General features: G+C 42.8%; 1 protein-coding gene across 1 annotated transcript in view; it reads left to right on the top strand.

The window, feature by feature from the left end:
- Positions 1-15,395, top strand: part of LOC112229480 (calcium-binding mitochondrial carrier protein Aralar2-like) — a 92,241-nt gene that overhangs the window by 48,365 nt on the left and 28,481 nt on the right. The window contains exon 9 of the mRNA XM_042310158.1: positions 1,262-1,346. Coding sequence (XP_042166092.1) covers positions 1,262-1,346 — 85 coding nt within the window. The remainder of the gene's footprint in view (positions 1-1,261; positions 1,347-15,395) is intronic.

Here is a 15,395-nt window from a genome sequence, read left to right as displayed (position 1 = left end):
TCATCATTGTGTCAAGAGATATAGTACTAAAACACTTGAGCGTCTCTTGATCCTAGGTCCTGGCAGAGTAGTGCAGACTCAGGACAACTGAGCTTTGAAGGAATACGCAGATTTAAAGAGGAGTCTGTAATTTGCTTTCTAATAATCATGATCTTTTCCTCAAAGAAGTTCATGAATTTATCACTGCTAAAGTGAAAGCCATCCTCTCTTGGGGAATGCTGCTTTTTAGTTAGCTTTGCGACAGTATCAAAAAGGAATTTCGGATTGTTCTTATTTTCCTCAATTAAGTTAGAAAAATAGGATGATCGAGCAGCAGTAAGGGCTCTTCGGTCTTTCCAAGCTAGTCGGAAGACTTCCAGTTTGGTGTGGCGCCATTTCCGTTCCAATTTTCTGGAAGCTTGCTTCAGAGCTCGGGTATTTTCTGTGTACCAGGGAGCTAGTTTCTTATGAGAAATGTTTTTAGTTTTTAGGGGTGCAACTGCATCTAGGGTATTGCGCAAGGTTAAATTGAGTTCCTCAGTTAGGTGGTTAACTGATTTTTGTCCTCTGGGGTCCTTGGGTAGACAGAGGGAATCTGGAAGGACATCAAGGAATCTTTGTGTTGTCTGTGAATTTATAGCACGACTTTTGATGTTCCTTGGTTGGGGTCTGAGCAGATTATTTGTTGCAATTGCAAACGTAATAAAATGGTGGTCCGATAGTCCAGGATTATGAGGAAAAACATTAAGATCCACAACATTTATTCCATGGGACAAAACTAGGTCCAGAGTCCACATGGAATGCCAGCGGTTCTTCTAACTGTACACGGCTCAGGTTCCCATTTCTCTTGCTCCATGGGGTCGACCGGCGGCGTCGAGGGCCAGTAATTTGTGTCCTCTCTGAGCACCTGATTATTATTTCTGGGCAATGGGATACTTTAATAGTCTCCCCAGCCTCTGATTGGAGATGCAGGAGATAATTGTTCCCAATAATCGGAGGGGATTGAGCTGCTCCCAAATCTGGGAACGTCACAGAGATGTTATGTGGACGCTGGGGCACATGCACAGAGTTGGAGAGGTCCCCGGAATCACGGACAAATGTTTTGTTTTGTTTGGATGCAGCGAGGGAAAGAGAGAATGAGGGAGAGGGATGTAGTTGGTCATTGATATTGTTGAATATCAAGTATCGTTGAAAATCTTACCAGGGGTCAGAAGGAAAATGTCAGAAGCATTTAAATGGTAGAACCGTTTGAAACTTTTCCCTCTCTCCTCCTCTCTTCCAGCCGTGTTGGTCTGGTGGACATTGACAGGATTGCTCCACTAGAGGAAGGGGCCCTTCCATACAACCTGGTGGAGGTCCAGAGACAGGTAAAAGAGAAAGAGAGAAAGAAGGAAAAAATGAGAGAAAAGAAGACTTGCTGATGGTTTTAGCATCTTTTTCAGCTTCAGAGATATAGGCTGCGATTCAATTCAAAGCTCTGTAGCGCAGTGGACTATAACATACTTTTAAAGGTCATTTACAGTTGAGCCGGCTTGCGCAGCGTTTGCCATGAAGGCGATCTGTGCAAATGCCGTTAAAAGGTGCATTGTCGGCTGTTTAGTGGCCTGCACTATAAAGCACCTTGGATTGAATCCCAGGCCATAGTTATACACTAACTGTAGTCTAGAAACATGTCCTGGTAATGGTCAGAGCAAAAGTTCACTGGTGATGTTGGGTCTTTCTATGATTACTTCCATTACTGAATATATATGAGCAATACACTAGGACAGACTTATCCAACATGAAACATAAACATAAATCCCCACATACCAGTCCGATTTCCAGCACACTTGCTCTGTTTGTGTCAGATTCTCAAATGACAGCCATTGAACTAAATGCCAAGGAGAACACAACTTCTAAAAGTGTGTCTTTGATTGGATCTCTCCAGAGAAAGAAATACAATTAGATATCAGAAACCTCTCTATGACAGTATACTGTATCTTTGTCAACATTTTTTTTAAACCTTGTTAATTGAAGACTAACTCCAGCCGTTCAAATAGGTTACAGTGCCTTCAAAAAGTATTCACATCCCTTGACTTTTTCCACATTTTGTTGTGTTACAAAATGGGATAAAAATGGACTGTATGTATTTTCTTTTTATGTACACAAAATGCTCTGTAATGTCAAAGTGTAAGAAAAATTCTAAAATAAAACACTTAATATATCTTGATTAGATAAGTATTCAACCCCATGAGTCAATACGTGTTCGAATCACCTTTGGCAGCGATTACAGCTGTGAGTCTTTTGGGTAAGTCTCTAAGGCCCCGATTGCTTTTTTATGCAGTTTTCTCTATATGCGTATTCTGACGTGGAGCTTAAGCATGAGAATAGAATGCTATTCACCCACTATTTGTTTAGGGTGGAGATCTCAGAAATGAAGGTTTGGCGGAGGTGTGTCTACAGATCAGCCATATTCTGACCTTGACTTAATTCCACCACCTTTACGCGTGAGGAAACCATGAATATGGTCGGGCGAAACTACCGGTTCCAAGTGGAAAAGGCATCTACTTAATTTTTTCACATAGAAATAACAGCATTCTCCATGACCTATCATGTATACATGAATAAAAGCTATTGATAAGAGCTAGGTCAATTTTTTATAAATTATATAATCCTTTTGGGTAAATAATAAATACACAAACCTCTGTTACGTCTGCTAATTTGGGATAATGTAGCCTACTTGAATCATTATGGAACTCAGACGACACGTAGCAGGTTAAACCTGGAGCCTGGCACATGGTTCAGGACTGGAACGTTGTCATACAGTTCCATGATTAGGGTAGATTTATAGAACTACTGTTCAACCCCTATTGTACATATTTTTTCACCTTCCAATATTTCATGGTTTGAACTTGAATATGACAACTTTCAGAATGAATCAAACCACTGTATTTTTTATTAATCAATATATTTTGTACTTAAAGGCTCTCCAAAACAGTTTTTAAAATAATTCATACGTACTTTCCTAGCCCTAAAATGTGCCTAAATAATCTAAAAGATTTTTAAAATCTACCAGTTGGTGCTGAAACTGAGATGAAGATGCATAGATGGCATACTTTCATTGATCCCGATTTTCTGAACCCTTTCTCTCAATGTGTTCTATTGACTCTGTTGACAAAATTATAATTAAAGTTACACCTTATTTAAAGGGATGGCTTAAGATAAAGGTACTGAAAACCCCATTGAATGAAAACTCCATGAGAAAATCTGTTGGCCAGTAAGTGGGAGGGTTTTCATTGGTTGAATGACATTTATTCAGTGCACGCAAGGTAACCTCGCCTGCAAAGTCCGTTACGCACCTGCATAAGGTAAGTCTGAATACAAACTACTAAGAAGTGCGTAGGAAAGGCATGCATAAGAAAGGCGGAATTTCCTAAATTGGAATCTGTCCCTGGACGCTTTGCACACCTTGATTGTACAATATTTGGCCATATTTTTTTTTTTAAGTCTTCAAGCTCATTGCTGGACAGCCATTTTCAAGTCTTGCCTAGATTTTCAAGACAATTTAATTTAAAACTGTAACTAGGCCACACAGAAACATTCAATGTCGTCTTGGTAAACAACTCCAGTGTACACTGAGTATACAAAACATTAAGAACACCTGCTCTATCCATTACAAACCTAGACTGACCAGGTGAATCCAGGTGAAAGCTATGATCCCTTATTGATGTCACTTGTTAAATCCACTTCAATCAGTGTAGATGAAGGTGAAGAGACAAAGAAGGATTTTAAAGCCTGAGACATGGATTGTGTATTTGTGCCATTCATAGGGTTTTGTTAGACTTCATTGATGTCACTTGTTAAATCCTCTTCAATCAGTGTAGAGCAAGGGGAAAGACAAGTTAAAGAAGGATTTTTAAGCCTTGAGACATGGATTATGTATTTGTGCCATTCATAAGTTTTGTTAGACTTCAGTGCGGCTTTTGACATTATCGATCAGTCTGTTGCTGAAAAAACGTATGTGTTATGGCTTTACACCCCCTACTATAATGTGGATAAAGAGTTACCTGTCTAACAGAATACAGAGGGTGTTCTTTAATAAAATGGCGCCAGGAGAAATGGCATTCATATTTTATGTACATATTCAACCACACTGTGTGCTATTATTTTTTTGTTTTTTTTTTTTTGCGTTATTTGTAACTTATTTTTGTACATAATGTTTCTGCAACCGTATCTTACGGACAAAAAAATTTGAGATTTGGATATCAGGACAGTGATCAATCACCTCGGATTGATGACAAAGAGCTTCTAGATATCAGGACAAAGTGATCAATCACCTCGGATTAGACAAAGAGCTTCTAGATATCAGGACATCGAAATCACTCACCAGTGTAGATGGATTAGACAAAGAGCTTCTGGATTTGTGCCATTCAGGACAGCGATCACTAAATCCTCTTCATTAGACAAAGAGCTTCTAGATATTTTTAGGACAGTGATCACTCACCTCGGATTAGACAAAGAGCTTCTAGATATCAGGACAGTGACCAATCACCTCGGATTAGACAAAGAGCTTCTAGATATCAGGACATCGATCACTCACCTCGGATTAGACAAAGAGCTTCTAGATATCAGGACAGCGATCACTACCTCGGATTAGACAAAGAGCTTCTGGATATCAGGACAGTGATCAATCACCTCGGATTAGACAAAGAGCTTCTAGATATCAGGACATCGATCACTACCTCGGATTAGACAAAGAGCTTCTAGATATCAGGACATCGATCACTCACCTCGGATTAGACAAATAGCTTCTAGATATCAGGACAGTGACGAATCACCTCGGATTAGACAAAGAGCTTCTAGATATCAGGACAGCGATCACTACCTCGGACTAGACAAAGAGCTTCTGGATATCAGGATAGCGATCACTACCTCGGACTAGACAAAGAGCTTCTGGATATCAGGACAGCGATCACTCACCTCGATTAGACAAAGAGCTTCTGGATATCAGGACAGCGATCACTACCTCGGATTAGACAAAGAGCTTCTGGATGTCAGGACAGCGATCACTCACCTCGGACTAGACAAAGAGCTTCTGGATATCAGGACAGCGATCACTCACCTCGGACTAGACAAAGAGCTTCTGGATATCAGGACAGTGATCACTCACCTCGGATTAGACAAAGAGCTTCTGGATATCAGGACAGCGATCACTACCTCGGATTAGACAAAGAGCTTCTGGATATCAGGACAGTGATCAATCACCTCGGATTAGACAAAGAGCTTCTGGATATCAGGACATCGATCACTACCTCGGATTAGACAAAGAGCTTCTAGATATCAGGACATCGATCACTCACCTCGGATTAGACAAAGAGCTTCTGGATATCAGGACAGTGATCAATCACCTCGGATTAGACAAAGAGCTTCTAGATATCAGGACAGCGATCACTCACCTCGGATTAGACAAAGAGCTTCTAGATATCAGGACAGTGATCAATCACCTCGGATTAGACAAAGAGCTTCTGGATATCAGGACAGCGATCACTCACCTCGGACTAGACAAAGAGCTTCTGGATATCAGGACAGCGATCACTCACCTCGGATTAGACAAAGAGCTTCTGGATATCAGGACAGCGATCACTCACCTCGGATTAGACAAAGAGCTTCTGGATATCAGGACAGCGATCACTCACCTCGGATTAGACAAAGAGCTTCTAGATATCAGGACAGTGATCAATACCTCGGGTTAGACAAAGAGCTTCTGGATATCAGGACAGCGATCACTCACCTCGGATTAGACAAAGAGCTTCTGGATATCAGGACAGCGATCACTCACCTCGGATTAGACAAAGAGCTTCTAGATATCAGGACATCGATCACTCACCTCGGATTAGACAAAGAGCTTCTAGATATCAGGACAGCGATCACTACCTCGGACTAGACAAAGAGCTTCTGGATATCAGGACAGCGATCACTCACCTCGGATTAGACAAAGAGCTTCTGGATATCAGGACAGCGATCACTACCTCGGATTAGACAAAGAGCTTCTGGATATCAGGACAGCGATCACTCACCTCGGACTAGACAAAGAGCTTCTGGATATCAGGACAGCGATCACTACCTCGGATTAGACAAAGAGCTTCTAGATATCAGGACATCGATCACTACCTCGGATTAGACAAAGAGCTTCTGGATATCAGGACAGCGATCACTACCTCGGATTAGACAAAGAGCTTCTGGATATCAGGACAGCGATCACTCACCTCGGATTAGACAAAGAGCTTCTAGATATCAGGACAGCGATCACTACCTCGGACTAGACAAAGAGCTTCTGGAAATCAGGACAGCGATCACTCACCTCGGACTAGACAAAGAGCTTCTGGATATCAGGACAGTGATCACTCACCTCGGATTAGACAAAGAGCTTCTGGATATCAGGACAGCGATCACTACCTCGGATTAGACAAAGAGCTTCTGGATATCAGGACAGCGATCACTCACCTCGGATTAGACAAAGATTTTTTCTTCAACATGCAGGACGCACAGGACATTCTCTGAACACCCGACAAGGCCAACATCCTAGTTATTTGCAAGAGGAAGAGACATAGGTACAGAGGACACAGAGCGGGGTGCCTCGTAAGGATCCGTAGAAGGTGAGTGGGAAAGCTGCCATTACCGTCAATATTACTCGCCAACGTGCAATCATTGGACAATAAATTTGACAAGGTACGATCACGAATATCCTACCAACGGGACATCAAAAACTGTAATATCTTTTGTTTCACGGAATTGTGGCTGAATGATGACATGGATATTCAGCTAGCGGGATATATGCTGCACCGGCAAGATAGAACAGCACACTCTGGTAAGACGATTTGCCTAGAGAGTTTTCAGCTATACTTTTCGTGGCTGTTTATTTACCACCACAGACGGGTGCTGGCACTAAGACCGCACTCAGTCAGCTTGTATAAGGAAATGAGCAAACAAGAAACCGCTCACCCAGAGGCGGCGCTCCTAGTGGCTGAAGACTTTAATGCAGGGAAACTTAAATCAGCTCTACCTAATTTCTATCAACATGTTAAATGTGCAGTCAGAGGGAAAAAAAAACTCTAGACCACCTTTACTCCACACACAGAGACGTGTGCAAAGCTCTCCCTCGCCCTCCATTTGGCAAATTTGACCATAATTATATCCTCCTGATTCCTGCTTACAAGCAAAAATTAAAGCAGGAAGCCCCAGTGACTCGGTCTATAAAAAAGTGGTCACATGAAGCAGATGCTAAACTACGGGACTGTTTTGCTAGCACAGACTGGAATATGTCATTGAGGATTACACCACATCAGTCACTGGCTTCATCAACAAGTGCATCGATGACGTCATTCCCACAGTACATGCCCCAAACAGAAGCCATGGATTACAGGCAACATTCACACTGAGCTAAAGGGTAGAGCTGCTGCTTTCAAGGAGTGGGACTCTAACCCGGGAAGCTTATAAGACATCCCGCTATGCCCTCTGATGAACCATCAAACAGGCAAAGCATCAATACAGGAGTAAGATTGAATCGTACTACACCGGCTCTGACGCTCGTCGGATGTGGCAGGGCTTGCAAACTATTACAGACTACAAAGGGAAGCACAGCTGAGAGCTGCCTAATGACACAAGCCTACCAGACGAGTTAAATAACTTCAATGCTCACTTCGAGGCAAGTAACACTGAAACATGCATGAGAGCATCAGCTGTTTGGGACGATTGTGTGATCACGCTCTCTGCAGCCAATGTGAGTAAGACCTTTAAACAGGTCAACATTCACAAGGCTGCAGGTCCAGATGGATTACCAGGATGTGTACTCTGAGCATGCACTGACCAACTGGCACGTGTCTTCACTGACATTTTCAACCTCTCCCTGACCGAGTCTGTAATACCAACATATTTCAAGCAGACCACCATAGTCCCTGTCCCCAAGAACACTAAGGTATCCTGCCTAAATGACTACCGACCCGTAGCACTCACGTCTGTAGCCATGAAATGCTTTGAAAGGCTGGACATGGCTCACATCAACACCATTATCACAGAAACCCTAGACCCACTCCAATTTGCATACCACCCCAACAGATCCACAGATGATGCAATCTCTATTGCACTCCACACTGCCCTTTCACACCTGGACAAAAGGAACACCTATGTGAGAATGCTATTCATTGACTACAGCTCAGCGTTCAACACCATAGTGCCCTCAAAGCTCATCACTAAGGACCCTGGGACTTAACACCTCCCTCTGCAACTAGATCCTGGACTTACTGACAGGCCGCTCCCAGGTGTTAAGGGTAGGTAACAACACATCCGTAACGCTGATCCTCAACACGGGGGCCCCTCAGGGGTGCGTGCTCAGTCCCCTCCTGTACTCCCTGTTCACTCAGGACTCCACTGCCAGGCACAACTCCAACACCACCATTAAGTTTGTTGATCACCGACAACAATGAGACAACCTATAGGTAGGAGGTCAGAAACCTAACTGTGTGGTGCTAGGACAACAACCTCTCCATCAACATGATCAAGACAAAGGAGGTGATTATGGACTACAGGAAAAGGAGGACCTAGCACGCCCCCATTCTCATCAACGGGGCCATTGTGGAGCAGGTTAAGAGCTTCAAGTTCATCGGTATCCACATCACTAACAATCTAACATGGTCCAAGCACACCAAGACAGTCGCAACTGCTCGGCCTCTGACCGCAAGGCACTACAGAGGGTAGTGCATACGGCCCAGTACATCACCGGGGCCAAGCTTCCTGCCTTTCAGGACCTCTATACCAGGCGGTGTCAGAAGAAGGCCCTAAAAATTGTCAAAGACTCCAGCCACCCTAGTTATAGACTGTTCTCTCTGCTACCGCATAGCAAGCGGTACTGGAGTGCCAAGTCTAGATCCAAGAGGGTTCTTAACAGCTTCTGCCCCCAAGCCATAAGACTCTTGACCATCTAATCAACTGGTTACCCAGACTATTTGCACCCCCCCCCTTCTACGCTGCTGCTACTCTCTGTTATTATCTATGCATAGTCACTTTAATAACACTACCTACTTGTACATATTACCTAAATTACCTCGACACCGGTGCCCCCACACATTGACTCTGTCCGGTACCCCCTGTATATAGTCCCGCTATTGTTATTTACTGCTGCTCTTTACATATTTGTTTTTCGTATCTCCTACTTTTGGGGTGGTATTTTCTTAAAACTGCATTGTTGGTTAAGGGCTTCTAAGTAAGCATTTCACTGTAAGATCTACACCTGTTGTATTCAGCGCATGTGACAAAAACTATTTGATTTGATTTGATTTTGAACATAATCCAGATTGAATCAGGAATTCCCCAGGGCAGCTGTCTAGGCCCCTTAACTTAAAATCTTTACTAACGACATGCCACTGGCTTTGCGTAAAGCCATTGTGTCTATGTATGTGGACGACTCAATACTATACACGTCAGCTACTACAGTGACTAAAATGACTGCAACACTTAACAAAGTGCTGCAGTTAGTTTCAGAATGGTTGGCAAGGAATAAATTGGTCCTAAATATTTCAAAAACTAAAAGCATTGTATTTGGGACAAAGCATTCACTAAACCCTAAACTTCAACTAAATCTTGTAATGAATAATGTAATGAATAATGTGGAAATTGAACAAGTTGAGGTGACTAACTGTCATGGTCAAAACATATTCATGCAAAAGTAGCTAAGATGGGGAGAAGTCTGTCCTCAATAAATCGCTGCTCTGCATTCGTAACAGCACTATCAAGAAGGCAAGTCCTACAGGCCCCAGTTTTGTTGCACCTACCTGGACTACAGTTCAGTCGTGCGGTCAGGTGCCACAAAGAGGGACTTTGCAGGAAAATTGCAATTGGCCCAGAACATGGCAGCACGGTGTAACGGTCTTCTTCCTCCTCTGACGAGGAGTAGTAGGAAGGATCGGAGGACCAATGCGCAGCGTGGTACGTGTTCATGATTCTTTTAATAGAACACAGAAAAATACAAAATAACAACGTGAAATAACAAAAAAATAACAAAAAACGTTCCGTGTGGAGAACACAGACACAGAAAATAATCACCCACAACTCAAGGGTGAAAACAGGCTGCCTAAGTATGGTTCTCAATCAGGGAAAACGATTGACAGCTGCCTCTGATTCAGAACCATACCAGGCCAAACACAGAACTACCAAATCATAGAAAAACGAACATAGACAACCCACCCGACTCACGCCCTGACCATACTAAAACAAAGACATAACAAAAGAACTAAGGTCAGAACGTGACACACGGTTAGCCCTTGGATGTACACAGAGAGCTAACATTAATAATATCCATGTCAATCTCTCCTGGCTCAAAGTGGAGGAGAGATTTACTTCATCACTACTTGTATTTGTAAGAGGTATTGACATGTTAAATTCACTGACCTGTCTGTTTGAACTATTGGCACACAGCTCGGACACCCATGCATACCCCACAAGACATGTCACCAAATGTCTCTTCACAGCCCCCAAGTCCAGAACAGATAATGGGAGGCGCACAGAACTACCTAGAGCCATGACTACTTGGAACACTAGGATTAGGGTTAGGGTACCATTTATGGAACAGCAGGGACTGTGAAGAGACACAAACAGGCACAGATACATGCATACACACACGATAACATAGGCACTATACACACACGTACACATGGATGTCGTGTTGTAGATATGTGGTAGTAGAGTAGGGGCTTTAGGGCACACACTTAATGTGTTGTGAAATTTGTATTGTAATGTTGTTAAAATTGTATAACTCCCTTAATTCTGCTGGGCCCCAGGAAGAGTAGCTGCTGCCTTGGCAACAGCTAATGGGGATCCATAATAAATACAAATACAAATGGGCAAGACAAAGTGTTTTGGAACGGGGTATGGTAGTAGGTGCCGGGCGCACCGGTTTGAGTGTATCAAGAACTGCAAAACTGCTGTTTATTCACGCTCAACAGTTTCCCGTGTGTATCAAGAATGGTCCACCACCCAAAGGACATCCAGCCAACTTGACACAACTGTGGGAAGCACTGGAGTCAACCTGGGCCAGCATCCCTATGGAATGCTTTCGAAAACCTGTAAAGTCCATGCCCTGGTCTGAGGGCAAAAGGGGGGTGGGCATGCAACTCAATATTAGGAAGATGTTCTTAATGTTTGGTGTACTCAGTGCATATTTGGGCTTGAGTTTTAGGTTCTTGTCCTGCTGAAAGGTGAATTTGTCTCCCAGAGTCAATTGGAAAGCAGAAAACCAGGTTTTCCTCTAGGATTTTGCCTGTGCTTAGTTCTATTCCTGTTTCTTTTTATCCCCCCCAAAAACTCCCTAGTACTTGCCGATAACGAGTATATCCATAACATGATGCAGCCACTACCATACTTGAAAATAGGAAGAGTAGTACTCAGTGATGTGTTATATTTGATTTGCCCCAAACATAATGCTTTGTATTCAGGACAAAAAGTAAATGCATTTTCCAATTTTTTTGCAGTATTACTTTAGTGCCTAATTGCAGACAGGATGCATGTTTTGGAATATTTTTATTCTGTCAAAACTTTTCACTCTGTCACTTAGGTTAGTGTTGTGGAGTAACTATAAGTACAATGTTGTTGATCCATCATCAGTTTTCTCCTATCAGAGCCATTAAACTGTGTAACTGTCATGGTGAAATCCCTGAGCAGTTTTCTTCCTCTGAGGCAACTGAGTTTGGAAGGATGCCTTTAACTTTGTAGTGACTGGGTGTATTGATACACCATCCAAAACGTAATTAATAACTTCACCATGCTCAAAGATACATTCAGTTTCTGCTTTTTTAAATATTTACCCATCTACCAATAGGTGACCTTCTTTGCGAGGCATTGGAAAACCTCCTTGGTCTTTGTGCTTGAATCTGTGCGTGAAATTCACTCCCTTGACTGAGGAACCTTACAGATGATTGTATGTGTGGGGTACAGTAATTAGGCAGTCATTCAAAAATCATGTTAAACACTATTATAGCACACAGTGTGAGTCCATTCAACTTACAGTTGAAGTTAGAAGTTTACATACACTTAGGTTGGAGTCATTTAAACTCATTTTTCAACCACTCCACAAATTTCTTGTTAACAAACTATAGTTTGGCAAGTCGGTTAGGACATCTACTTTGTGCATGACGCAAGTCATTTTTCCAACAATTGTTTACAGACAGATTATTTCACTTATATTTCACTGTATCACAATTCCAGTGGGTCAGAAGTTTACATACACTAAGTTGACTGTGCCTTTAAACAGCTTGTAAAATTCCAGAAAATTATGTCATGGCTTTAGAAGCTTCTGATAGGCTAATTGACATAATTTGAGTCAATTGGAGGTGTACCTGTGGATGCATTTCAAGGCCTACCTTCAAACTCAGTGCTTGACATCATATGAAAATCAAAAGAAATCAGCCAAGACCTCAGAAAAACAATTGTAGACCTCCACAAGTCTGGTTCATCCTCGGGAGCAATTTCCAAATTCCTGAATGTACCACGTTCATCTGTACAAACAATAGTACGCAATTATAAACACCATGGGACCACGCAGCCGTCATACCACTCAGGATGGGGACGCCTTCTGTCTCCTGGAGATTAACGTACGAAAAGTGCAAATTAATCCCAGAACAACAGCAAAGGACCTTGTGAAGATGCTGGAGGAAACAGGTACAAAAGTATCTATATCCACAGTAAAACGAGTCCTATATCGACATAAAATGAAAGGCCGCTCAGCAAGGAAGAAGCCACTGCACCAAAACCGCAATAAAAAAGCCAGACTCCGGTTTGCAACTGCACATGGGGACAAAGATCGCACTTTTTGGAGAAATGTCCTCTGGTCTGATGAAACAAAAATAGAACTGTTTGGCCATAATGACCATCGTTATGTTTGGAGGAAAAAGGGGGAGGCTTGTAAGCCAAAGAACACCATCCCAACCATGTAGCATGGGGGTGGCAGCATCATGTTGTGGGGGTGTTTTGCTGCCGGAGGGACTGGTGCACTTCACAAAATGGATGGCATCACGAGGAAGGAAAAGTATGTGGATATATTGAAGCAGCATCTCAAGACTTCAGTCAGGAAGTTAAAGCTTGGTCGCAAATGGGTTTACCAAATGGACAATGACCCCAAGCATACTGCCAAAGTTGTGGCAAAATGGCTTAAGGACAACAAAGTCAAGGTATTGGAGTGGTCATCACAATGCCCTGACCTTAATCCCATAGAACATTTTTGGGCAGAACTGAAAGGGTGTGTGCGAGCAAGGAGGCCTACAAACCTGACTCAGTTACACCAGCTCTGTCAGGAGGAATGGGCCAGAATTCACCCAACTTATTGTGGGAAGCTTGTGGAAGGCTACTTGAAACATTTGACCCAAGTTAAACAATTTAAAGGCAATGCTACCAAATACTAATTGAGTGTATGTAAACTTCTGACCCACTAGGAATGTGATGAAAAAAATAAAAGCTGAAATAAATAATTCTCTCTACTATTATTCTGACATTTCACATTGTTAAAATAAAGTGGTGATCTTAACTGACATAAAACAGGGATTTTTTACTAGGATTAAATATCAGAGAATTGTGAAAAACAGAGTTTAAATGTATTTGGGAAAGGTGGATGTAAACTTCCGACTTCAACTGTGTTATGTGACTTTTTTAGCTAATTTATACTCCTGAACCTATTTGGGATGGCCATAACAAAGGGTTGAATACTTATTGACTCAAGACATTTCAGATTTTCATTGTTTATTCATTAAAAATGTAAAAATAAATATATTTAATCCACTTTGACATTGTGAGGTATTGTGTGTATATCAGTGGCACAAAATGTATATTTAATCCATTTTAAATTCAGGCTGTAACACAACAAAATGTGGGAAAAGTCAAGGGGTGTGAATATTTTCTGAATACACTGTATCTCAAATGTACTGAGGGGGGAAATGAGAAATGACTGAGTGAAGGGGTTTGAAACAAAACAGCTGAGGACGAAACGAAAGGTCAAGAAAAAAGATGTTGGATGGATGTTTGTTGTTTTCCTCCTCCTGCCTGGTCTGCAGAGTGAGACAGCGCGGCGTTGCGGGGTGATTTCCTCCCCCTCCCCTGACTGCAGCCAGACTAGGCTCCAGGCCGGACCGGAGCAGGGGCCCCGGTTAGAGCCGCCAGTCCCACCACAATGAGCCGCTGTGGTCTGGCCTCCGCGGGCTGCAGGCCAGCTCTCCCTCTGAACCTCCAACCTCCACCACTCCTCTCTTCCCCTATCTATCCCCTACGCCACTGGCTGTGACTCAGAGAAACAGAGAGGGAGGAGGGAAAGGAAGGGGGAGGTCTTCTAGGGGCATTAGGGGCCGACAGAAGGGGGTCAGGGGCTCAGATAGTTCCTGACAGGTGGACCTGTTCCATAGAGGGGCCCACCACTCCACCATAGAGGGCCCCACCTCTCCACCTCCTTTACCCAGGGATGAGGGCTGAGCAGGCCCGGCTAGGCGACAGGTACTGTGGAGCAGAATGCTCGGTGTTCTGGCTGGCTATAACTGTCTAACAGCAATAGTAACACTCAGCTGGTTTTGTGCTCTGATGTGTGCCTATGGCATGGGCAGGGGCTGGGGTGGAATCCAATCAAAGCAAGGCTTCTGATTCTGGGTTTGTTCCACTAACTTCGTACCCAATGCTTCTGTGCCTGATTGGAGTTTCTCAAATGAATCTCTGTAATTCAAGAGAGTTTTAACATTCAAATGGATGGGAATCGGTGCTAGAGGGCAATTAATTTTATCACTGTATGCCATCATAAATGTGAATATATAGCCTATAGAGATAATTGAAATGAAATATCTTGTGGCGTCACATGAGATGACTAAGTACAGCATGTGATGTTGTCTAATCATGTCATGACTCATGACACAGAATAGACAACAGTGTTTTATTCAGCATCGTGATTCCCTGAAGTGAACTCAACGTAACACTTACAATCTTTAAGCTTTTCTAAAGGACAGATGAAATATAGGCATTTAAGTGATTCTGATGACGCATGTAAACTGTCTGATCTGAATTGATGTAGGACTGAATAAAAATGAGCTTTATAATGGGAAATGAGACAGTGTACTGCTCTTGTTACTCTGTGGGAATCAAGATGGGGCTAAAGGCATCCGCATGCTTCCCAGATGAAAAGATGGGGCTAAAGGCATCCGCATGCTTCCCAGACGAAAAGATGGGGCTAAAGGCATCCGCATGCTTCCCAGACGAAACAGTTCAGAAGAGTTTGTGCATATATTATGACAACATTTTGTGATGTATTTGTTTGTTTTGGACTTCGGTGAGGTTTTGGGCACACCATCTTTTTACCGGAGGCAAGCCAAAGTTCTTCGGTGATTGGTCAACAGTGGGGATTCCTCAATAAAGTCTTT

This window comes from Oncorhynchus tshawytscha, linkage group LG31 (assembly GCF_018296145.1).
Source record: "Oncorhynchus tshawytscha isolate Ot180627B linkage group LG31, Otsh_v2.0, whole genome shotgun sequence".
In the NCBI taxonomy this organism is placed as follows: domain Eukaryota; kingdom Metazoa; phylum Chordata; class Actinopteri; order Salmoniformes; family Salmonidae; genus Oncorhynchus; species Oncorhynchus tshawytscha.
Note: the sequence above shows the minus strand (reverse complement) of the source record. Positions and strands in the feature narration are given on the sequence as shown.